Source organism: Nelumbo lutea, chromosome 4 (assembly GCF_056320005.1).
Source record: "Nelumbo lutea isolate HS-2025 chromosome 4, American lotus-T2T, whole genome shotgun sequence".
In the NCBI taxonomy this organism is placed as follows: Eukaryota; Viridiplantae; Streptophyta; class Magnoliopsida; order Proteales; family Nelumbonaceae; genus Nelumbo; species Nelumbo lutea.
The window spans coordinates 92,100,485-92,111,774 of record NC_142687.1 but is presented as its reverse complement, the minus strand read 5'-3'; the positions used below and the strand labels follow the sequence as shown (position 1 = coordinate 92,111,774).

Genomic DNA, 11,290 nt, shown 5'->3' with positions numbered 1-11,290 from the left:
TGGGAAGGCTCTGTTTGCGCTCAGAACATCGATCAGTAAGGAGTACATTGATCATGTTCGTGAGCTTGATTCTCCGAAGGAAATTTGGAATACTCTTGAAAGATTATTCACCCAAAAAAATGCAATACCTTGAAAATAAGCTTGCTTATTTAAATCAAGGTAATATGTCCATTTCTGATTATTTCATCAAGGTCAAAAATGTGTGTGCAAAAATTTTAGAATTGGACAGTGAAGAACCTATAAGTGATGCAAGGTTACGGTGCTACCTGAATCGCGGTCTGAGAAAAGAATTTATGCCTTTTATCTCATCTATTCAAGGGTGGACGAATCAACCATCAATTGTTGAGTTGGAAAATTTATTATTGAATCAGGAAGCCTTGGTGACACAAGTGTGTAGTAAGTCTCCCTCTGATGTTGAAGATGCACTTCTTATCGAAGACAAGTCGAAGTCAAAGCATGCTTACAGGCCCTCATCAAGCGGTGGTAAGCAGCAAAAGGCAGAAGGGGAGCAATCAAGAAATTCCAAGCTAACATGTTTTCGGTGCGGAAAGGTGGAGCACATAAAGTCAAATTTCCGTGCAAAGATAATGTGTAAAAGGTGCGGAAAACCTGGACATATTAAGCCAAACTGTCGCGTTAAGCTTACAACATCAGACGTTAATGTAGCACATGAAGCAAAAGATGTCGATGAGCTGAAATGGGACAATTGTCTGTTTATTGAGGTGATAAATCAGCCTAATAACATTGCTTCTATTATGCATCAAAATGAAAGAAATATAGATGCTACTAGTTGCATTGATTATGAGAAGGACTGGATTATTGATTCGGGCTGCTCACACCATGCCACTGGAGATGCTACATTACTCTCCGATGTTCGTCCTCACTTGAGAAAGCGAGTGATTGTGACTGCTGACAATTCATTACATCCTGTGATAAAAGAAGGAAAGTTCAGAACTGAAAATTCGAACAGTGAAGGTCTTACTCTTGAAGATGTGTACCAAGTACTGGGTTTAAAGAAAAATCTTGCTTCAGTCTCTCAAATCACTAACTCAGGAAGGTATGTGCTGTTTGGTCCAGACAATGTTTAGATTCTTAGTAACCTAAAAGGTGTTGATGCTGATGTTTTATTTACTGGAACAAAGAGAAATTCTTTGTATGTTTTGTCTGCAAGTGAGGCTTATGTGGAAAAAACAAGTCAAAACACTAGTGTCTCACTTTGGCATGCTCGTCTTGGGCACATTGGCTACGAGCTAATGCAACAAATATCAACAAACAAGTTGCTTGGAGGTGTCCCTTTCTTTAAAACAGTACATTCAGATGTTGTATGTGCTGGTTGCCAATATGGAAAGTCGCATCGTCTTCCATTCCAGAAGTCAATGAATCGTTCATCCGCTATGTTTCAGCTTGTGCACTTTGATCTTATGGGACCAACCAGAACACCAAGTTATAGTGGCTACCGTTATATGATGATTATTGTGGATGATTACTCTCGGTACAGTTGGATGTACTTCCTAGAGAACAAGAGTGAAGCTCTTACCAAATTTCTGCAGTTCAAGATGATGGTGGAAAGGGAGTTCGAGTAAGCCATAAAGTGTTTACGTACAGATAATGGAGGAGAATTTTTGTCTCAAGAATTTTCAAAATTATGTGAAGAGCATGGCATCCAACGACAAATCACGTGTCCAAATACCCCACAGCAGAATGGGGTTGCTAAGCGAAAATTAGCCCATCTTACATCAGTCACATTGTCTTGGTTGCATGATAAGAATCTTCCTCGAGAGCTATGGGCAGCAGCTACGCAATGTGCTTGTCATGTAATTAATCGATTGCCTCCATGGTCAGGTACATCAAAATCACCTTTTGAGATGATATACAATAAGAAGCCTGATGTAAGTTATTTTAGAGTTTTTGGTTCTCTCTACTATGTCCATGTACCTAAACATAGCCGAACTAAGCTTGACCCAAAAGCAAGAAAGTGTTTGTTTGTTGGCTATGATGCTTACAGGAAGGGATGAAGATGTATGGATCTAGACTCTAAGAAGATTGTTGTTTCCCGTGATGTTGTCTTTGGTGAAGTCTCTACTGTATATCTAGCTTTTTATCATGGAGGAAATTCTGAACTTGTGCCACTTACAGATTCTAGTCTTGAGTCAATTTCTACTGAATTCGATTGTGGTGAAAGGGGGAGTTTGGAGCTCATATCTCATAATAGTCTGTCACCATGTGAAGTTACACTAAGAAGGACGTCAAGGCAAAGAAAACTTCCCACTCATTTGCATGATTACGAAGTCCAGTTCAATCATTGCACTGTTGTTTCGTGTTTTATGGTGGAAGACACATTTGAAAATGAACCCACATCCTATCACGAAGCTCATGGGAAGCCTGAATGGGAAGGTGCAATGAGAGATGAAATTGCAGCCTTGATGAAAAATTCTACCTGGGATCTAGTTCCTAAACCCAATGATGCCGATGTTCTTACTTGTAAATGGGTTTACAAGTTAAAGAAGGCAGCAGATGGCACAATTGCAAGACACAAAGCACGCTTGGTTGCTCATGGTTTTTCTTAGCAATATGGTTTGGACTACGAAGATACATTCAGTCTTGTTGCAAAAATGGTTACGGTACGTATTGTCATCTCATTGGCTGCTAGTCGAGGTTGGACTCTTCTACAATTCGATGTGAAAAACGCTTTTCTTTATGGTGATCTAGATCGTGATATTTATATGGAGCAACCACAGGGGTTTGTGTCGGAGAAGTTTTCTAATTATGTATGCAAACTCAAGAAAGCCCTCTATAGTCTCAAACAAGCACCTAGAGCTTGGTACGGGAAGATAGCCGGGTATCTCTTGTTTTGTGGTTTTCATCCTTCAAATTCTGACCCTAGTCTCTTTGTGAAAATAAAAGCATCATTGTCCACCATGATTCTTTTGTATGTGGATGATATGATAGTTACAAGAGATGATACATCAGAAATTATGCACCTTCAAGAAGAGTTGTCTATTCGTTTTGAAATAAAAAGCCTGGGTGAAGCTCACTGTTTTCTGGGTTTGGAATTGGAAAGATCAAACAGTTACTTTCTTTCACAAAAGAGATATGCTGCAAGGATTTTGAAGCGGTTCGGTATGGAAAATGCAAATTCTACAACTACTCCTATGGATCCAAGTTGCAAATTACAGAAGGATGAAGGAGAGCCTTTGAACGAAGTAACCGAGTACCGCAGGATGGTGGGAAGTTTATTATATCTGACGATAACTTGGCCAAATATTACATACCCAGTGGGCGTGGTGTCTCAGTTTATGGAGCGACCATGCACTGGTCATATGGCTGCTCCAAAACAGATATTAAGGTATGTAAAGGGAACTTTGGATTATGAGTTATTGTATCGACGTCAAAAGGTATATTCTCTACAAGGCTTTGTCGATGCCGATTGGGTTGGAGATATCAATGATAGACATTCCACTTCAAGTTATCGTTTTAATACTGGTTCAGCAGTTATATCTTGGTGCAGTAAGAAGCAAAGCACGATGGCATTGTCAAGTGCAGAAGCTGAATATGTCGCAGCCACATTGGCTACTCAGGAGTGTATTTGACTTGTAAGACTTCTTTATGATGTATGTGCAGCCACAAACTCTCCTATTTCTATTTTCTGTGATAACGAAAGTGCCACCAGACTTGGTGAAAATCTTGTGTTTCACGCCCGTACAAAACATATTGCCACTCACTATCATTTTGTTCGGGAAAAGGTGTTAAATCAAGAAATTGAGTTGCGTGCCATACGTACAACTGAGCAGGTTGCAGATGGTTTTACCAAGGCTCTCTCTAGTGCTAAGTTTGAAGAATTCCAAACAAGACTTGGTCTTATTGATCGAGGGAATGCACTAAGGGGGAGTGTAATGAGTTAGTGCATCCCCTGTTATTTGGAGTCAGGAGTTTGAGTCAGTCAAATTTGTTAGTTTATAGATTTTCATTTGAATTTTTCCTTAGCCATGTTTTGTCGTTGTTTGTTTTGGTCAGAGTCAATTAAGTGAAAATAGGAGTCCACTAAGTCTTAGTTGATTGAGAAATATTAGGAAGTAGTTAGATTTATTTTTCTTATAAATTAGAGTCCTGTAAACTCAAGTACGGCAGAGTGACTTGAGTTTTTACTTCCAGAATATATTTCCTGTTCTCATTGAGTAATAAATATAAATTTTCTGTTCAGTTCTTTTGTTATAGAGTGTTGATTAATATGGCTGGTTTTGTTTTTGAAAACAAAAATAATCACATTAGCAAATACAATACAATTTTATTGATGTGGCAATTAGCCATGAGTCTGGATCTGCTGACCACAATGCATTATTGGCCACATTCATCCAGCTGCATGTTGAGAATATTGGCGATATAAGATACAACTGATGCTCCAGATGTGCAAATGGGTGAACGTGGCCAGCAATGCGTTGTAATTAAAACCCAAACTAGTTAACCATATTGTCCAACACCTTCTAAAAGGGGTATGCATTATTTCAGAACCAAGCAATCCACAGAATATTCCACAGTACAGAACACCTCCCTAGAGGTCCAAAAGGTCCATCTCCGGGCGGAGCATTTCTAGTGTATTCTTAAACCCAGAAACATCAGTAATAAGAACAAAGCTAAACAGTAAGACTAGTTAGGCTTACCAGTTACTAATTAAAGAGTTTATTATGAGTAGAGAGAGCATAACAACTAGGAAAGATAAGTCAAGGATTAGCTCCAAGATAACAACACTCATACATACATCCATCCATTCCTTACAAATTAATGTGGTTGCCACTTGTTGCATTCATGACTTTTCTTCAGCTACTCTTCCAACTTCCTCACCAACTCTCACTTGGGTATTTACATTAAAACCACTACACGCTTGTATTAACAAGCTTATGCAAACCACCCCTCCCCCTTCAAAGCCCTGTGCATTGGTTGAAAAATGACAAATTTCTACTTCATTGCTGCAATAACTGTTGAACCTTCCACCTGCAACATTACCCAAAGGATTCTTGACATTAGTAGAAGAAAATGAGAACAATTTTGGTGCATTGTATCTAATATTCATTAATCTAGTAAAATTAACTAAGGTTATGTTTGATTTAAAGGAAAAAGTAGGGAAAAGAAGGGAAAGATATGAAACCTATACAAGATTTGTTAAGGTTTTCCTACATTCGCTTTCCTTTTTCTACCTTTTCCTTCAAGTCAAACACAGCCTAAAAGATTGCGTTTTGTTTTTTATATTTCTCACCATGAATTTGGCACCCCAAATCTCTTCCTCCGCAGCTGGGATGGCAGTGATCTTGTTCTTCGGGTTCTCAAAGCTTCTGATCTCTCCCAGTGCGGTAGAGTAGAAGCATCCTGTAATTCGTTCATGGCAAAAACAATCAGAATTAGAGAAACAAGAAATCCAATCAAAAAAAGAAAAGAAAAAGCAAGGCTCCGATAATAGATTCCTCTAGATGAAGCACTGGTGCCCTTGACATGTTTTTGAAAGCAAAAACTCTGCAAGCACGGAATCTAATTGCACATTGAGAATATCTCCTGTACACGTATTTTAAATTCATGAGAAGATGTTCTCAATGTATGATTGAATGTTCATGCCTGCAAATTATTCAATACCTGTCATATAAAATAGAAGAGATGTTCCAAATGTGCGGATGGATGAATATAACCAGCAATGTATTGTATGTAGTCAGTAGATCCGAACTCTTTCCAAATAGGCCAATGTAACATAAAGATTAAAGAGTAGGGATGAAGATGATTACCCTGAGGGAATGATGCAAGAGACTTGCCACATGCACCTTTGAGTAAATTGGCGTCATCTGCAAAGGCAACGTATCCATCTGCAGTGATTCCCCAATATAGAGGCACCTTACCAAATTGATCCTGTTACATTATATCATTGTGTTTAGCCAAATTGTTCGTAGAGATGGTAAATGATGATGATGATGACTAGATGATGACTACTCACCGAAGCAACAAATAATGTGGATGTCGACTTGTCAAACAGGACGAATGCAAAGTTTCCGATGAGATGGCCCACCACATGACTTGGTGGATATGGGGCCCGGTCTCGTAGGGCCTTGTAGGCCTCCATCACTAGTACTACCTCATTTGCAGACTTTGCAAGCCCATACTGTTGCCTCAGGCTCCCCAAATTATTCAGCACTCCCTCAAACATGCAAAATATCTCATCCTTTACAGCAAATGATCTGCACTCATTCATCAAAAAGAGAAAAAATAAATAAAATGATATTTTTGCAACTGTATCAAATATCATTTTGATATTTGAGGTTTACTCAATAAATATTTTTGCAACTGTACAAAAGTACTTTTGGGCCGTTTAGTAAATTTTTTTAAAAAGATATTCTAAAAGTTTTAATAATTAAAAGATGCATTGAGCTTTTGTATGAAAATCTGAGTAATTCATGTCCTTCTAAATCTTTCTATACGAGTATGAGAAAAATACTAAAAACTCCATTTGGAGTTTTTCAAAATTAACCCAAAATGGGTTTCTTACTTTCATTTTTACAGTTACACCTATTACAAACCAAACAGAAAAAGACCGTGGCATAATTTATAAAGACGACACAGAAAGACGTGTTAAAGGAGGCAATGGAAGATCGGGTATTTTTAAGGGACATATCTCAAAAAAAAATTCTTTAATATTTATGTTTTGTTTATTTATTAGTATGATAAATTGGTTAATCAGATAATTAATCATTCTTGCATTCTTATGCGGCTGTATTAAGTTTAATAAACAAATTTTAAAGAGTATCACTTATTCAAAACACTAATCCCCTCTTGCCTCTCTCTCTTTAAGCAGATAAGTGAAAATGCACACGCATACCAGCATCGAAGCTATTTACATAATTTCTGCCCATAATACTTGTCCCGTTGTTTGGATAAACTCACTTAACCAGTTAAGTGAAAACAAACAGGGCATTAGTGTGCCTGCCTGATCCGGAACAAGAGTCGGATCCACTGCCCATTTGTGGTCGGATCTGGGCCGGATCTACTTGGACACGAATCAGGACCGAATTGAAGCCATATAATTCAACAAGTAGTTCACTAGACTAGACAAAATGACAAAATGTGGCCTTACAAACAAGAGAAGAGTGTTCTGTCAGGGTTGTCGGTTGCCGGCTGGCACTCATCAAGTGGGGCCAGCCATATGCCAATGATGTAAAGTGGGTCCCATATTCTACTAGGCATCTAGCCGTCAATTATAGATAACACACATGGATGGATGAAGGCCTGTAGGACTCGCGCGAGTGTGATCGCCGATCCTCTCACTCTCGTTTATGGCTCATGCTGCACGTCCCTGAAACTAGGACATCTCTAGCGTCAAAACGGAATATTGTTTGTAAGATCATTACCGCCTAGATTGTTTCCTACTGTCCAAAAGACTTGGAAGGTTTTAAGCGATTATGATTAACTGATCGGCATATCGGGGTTAAAAAACACCGATATTCTACTGTCCTACGCATCAACACGATCGACTGATCCAGAGCATCTGACCACTGTACGTTCTTCGACCAACTTTCCTGAAATTGATCAGACGTTGAAATCATTCAATCGTGCTGATTTTTGGCGTACTGACTACTGATCATCGGGGTTAAAAAACAAATTAAATTTTCACCAGATTCTTAGACCGCCCGCCGGAATTTGAGGTCCGACGATGTGGAACGGCCGTTTCGAGAGGCGTTAGTCTCTGGATTTTTACCTGGGCTGTAACGCCGACTCGTTTTGGTGTGTGTACGCCAAATGAACATGGTCCCCGATCTGTAGCGACACGGCGGAGGTGTTACTCTCGAGGAACCGATTCACTAACGCCGTCGAGGATATCTTCGGCGATGGCGTCCGGCATCCGGCAGCCACCAGTTCTTCAGGTGGCGTCACGATAGCGCTGCTGAACACACCCAACATGGTTTTTTCCTCCTCTCAACCAACTCTCTCTCTCTCTCTCTAGAAATGCAAAGAGCTGAGACACGGGAATGAGATTGGACAAGAAAAGAGGAGCTTCCATTTATAGCAACTTAGCAAGGTCACGAGGGTATTAATGTCCATTTGCACCGACAAAGGACGAGGGCATGTGGAGTGCGGCCCACAAACAGGAGATGATTCTCGAGTGTAAAACGAAAAGGACAGGGGTGGCCCCACATCCGCTCGACCTACGGAGCTACCGGGGCCTCCGGCCTTGTGTGTCAAGCTGTAGCCTCGATACTTTTAGGGATTTTTTTAGAATTCTTTATACATCTTTCTTGTATTACCGAAAAAGAAAGACGGAGAGAATTTTTACATAGATATTTAGGAATCCTACCGTGGATCGCGAACAGGAAAGATGAACATAGTCCATCATCAATGAAGGGTGACACGAAAGCCACCTCCGTTAGATTCAACGTCAAGTTGCATCAAAGTGAGTTGTCTGCAAGTCAACTTGATGAAATGGTGCTGAGTGACACACGCGTGCTACACACGAGGATTTAGGCAGACAATGATTATTGGCGAGGCATCTGGAATCTGGAGCACATGGTCTCATGAGTCAACCCGATCTTTTGACCAAAACGACCTGACGGGACGGCCATGGGATATGGAGATAAGCCAATAAGGAACCGTCAGATTGGAATACGAGAGGATTCAGGAGTTGGACGGTGATCTTATCCAGTCCATGAGATCAAGGGTCCAGCTTTGTCGATTGTTGGAAGTTGCAACTCCCATGGGTTGTTACTTATTAGTATATGGGGGTATTTTCGTCTTTTAAAACAATCATTTCTGACCTATAGTATTAGGGGTGTGCCGCTTTATTAAATAGGGTAAATGCCCATTCTGTCACATCCGAACCATCATAGAATTTTATAGTCATTCCATCTGATTGGAGAGGTGTGGGACCCGTTGAATTAGGGTGTTCTCGGATTCCTACACGTGGAAAAATGTTTAGTATATTATTGGCCCTGGACCCACATGCCAGCGGCTAAGATGTCCCACGTGGCAGTGCTGGAAATCCCAAACGAATCGAATGTTCAAACAGTCACCCATCTAGGAGGTCTCTCCGCCACCCAAAGGATCCACTTAAATTCCAAAAAAACTAATCAAATCAGGTAGTGGGTGCAATGCGGATCTACCCGATCTGCTAGGAGCAGTGGGACCAACTATTATGGGGCTAGGTCTGATTGTCTGATCACTTCCCCTTGCATCCAGATATGCATCTGCTACCAACAGCACGCTCCCAACAATCCGCTCGGTCGCACATTTGAAACATCTCTGTTAAGTGGCTTGGTTATGGGTCGGATAATCCGATGGGCTGGCCCTGACCGATCCGTTTTATGTCAAACTTAAACAAATTTTAAACCCTTGGCTAGAGTTCAGGCTCCAAAATTGGGCCCAATTATTTATCAGGTCGGGCTTAGACTTTTCCAAATAAGTTTGGCTTGAGTTCAAGTCGACTTTATAATATATACATAATAAAAAATATAGTATTATGTAATAATAATATTAATAGCAAAAATGTATTATATAATATTTAATATATAAATAATATATTACAAAATATCTATCCAGATTGGGTTTCAAGCTTTATATGGGGTCAAGGTTAGGCTCAGATCTAATCATTTCTTCTTTATAAAGAGGTAAAGCCCGGGCCGGCCCAAACCCGGCCTGTGAACAGATGTTCAACTATAATGGCTTGTTGAGACAATATTGGGTCTGAATTTCCTTACGTCCGTGCATGCGCATACAGAATACAATATATTATTTTTCCTCCCTAACCTGCGCATTTGCGCTCCATTTTGCTGTAGTACAATAGAGATGCACACAAGTCCAAAAGCAGCTATATTATATTATTTTATATATATTATAGCAAGAAAGAAGAAATTACAGACGGGTCCAAGTGGGTAGCCTTACAAAATCGCAAAACTGTGGGTGGAACCAAGTTTTGCGTGTAATCTTTCTGACGGTACGTGGTAACCTGAACCTACTACAGTCTACAGTACCAGTATGCCTGGAGAGACGAACTACAAATTAAAATATCGGGTATTCGTGTCGGAGGGGAACATGGTGCCTTACCCCCGGTACGTTACATACTTATTTTATGCTTATTAGTTAATACCTTAACAATTATTTATACCAAACATTATCAAATAATTTTATTTGTTTTTACTAAGTGGAGCCCCTGAAAAAATACAGAGAAGTAAGGAAACATCCGATGCAGAATTTTGAATTCCAGCCCCCTTATAAATCACATCCTGTCCGTGAAACCTGTCCGTGAATTTGATATCAATTCACGGTCAGGATGCATTCTCCCTGTACTTCGGAGCTATAAAATTCTGATCTGCACTGATTAATCATTCTCCTTAAAAAATAATACTTCAATAAATAGTTAATTAAGCCCACGAGCCACTCAAATAATTTGCAAGTATTCGGCAAATCGGAATAAATCGAATACACCCCTAGGCCCCACCCCGATCGACTCCCGTCCCCAACGTCCATCATGACCGCGATTAGGATCGGGGATCAACTGTCCCATATGTAACCCCATCATTGATATAGACAACTACTTGTACACGTGTGGGCAATAATATGGACCCATTTTGCCACATGGAAGAATGACGTGGCAAAATGGGTGCGTATACTGATGTAGAAGAGTATGGTATCCAACAAAACTACTAGCAAATTGTCTAGTGGAGGGACCAGGAAGGTGAGTGGAAACAAGAATCCAAAGACAGAAGAGGATGACGTGTGTACTGATGTATGCATCAGTGGAGTGGATAAGCATCGTAGGAATCTGTTCTATTTATATATAGATAGAAACCGTGACGCCCCCGGTATTTGACCACGGCCCAAGGTTTGGGAGATTGTGCGCGGAGTCTTTCTTCAATCTTGAATTCTATTCGTCTAATCTTTCACCATCGCACCATCCATCATCAATCAATCATGCTAAAACTGGGGCCCGCCCATGCCTATTGATGTGAGTACCGGCAGCTCCAGATCAAAACTCTAGACTACTGTCCTAGTTGGCCTTTGGCCATAGCCGCCCGATCACGATCAGGTGCTGCAGCGTCTTAGGGTCGATGACATAGTGATGGATTTGATAGTATCTTAATTCGATTCTTTTATTTCTGATATATACAGTAAAATAGGACCCCGAGAATCTGACTGACGTCGTTGATGAGGCAAACCCAGATATGTATATTGTAGAAACACATAAATAGGTAAGAAATGCATCGGGGTCGATGGGTCACAACAACTGCTCCTAATCTACTACGGTTCTACTAGCAGATATTAGATT

The 11,290-nt window shown here is 40.2% G+C and overlaps 1 protein-coding gene across 2 annotated transcripts; it reads right to left on the bottom strand.

Moving 5' to 3' along the window:
- Nucleotides 1–4,654: 4,654 nt before the first annotated feature.
- Nucleotides 4,655–8,199, bottom strand: LOC148861801 (stem-specific protein TSJT1-like). 2 transcript variants are annotated; one of them, XR_016112607.1, is made up of 5 exons: nt 7,730–8,017; nt 5,975–6,215; nt 5,623–5,889; nt 5,252–5,544; nt 4,655–4,989 (listed from the first exon to the last, which is right to left on the bottom strand). XR_016112607.1 is itself a non-coding variant. In XM_088983136.1 (5 exons), exons 1-5 carry the CDS (start codon nt 7,930–7,932, stop codon nt 4,954–4,956), a joined length of 711 nt encoding a protein of 236 aa, XP_088839262.1. In that variant the 5' UTR covers nt 7,933–8,199; the 3' UTR covers nt 4,655–4,953. The 2 variants fall into 2 exon arrangements, 1 of the variants encoding a protein (XP_088839262.1); XM_088983136.1 differs by having other exon boundaries at nt 5,252–5,361; nt 5,769–5,889; nt 7,730–8,199.
- Nucleotides 8,200–11,290: the final 3,091 nt, after the last annotated feature.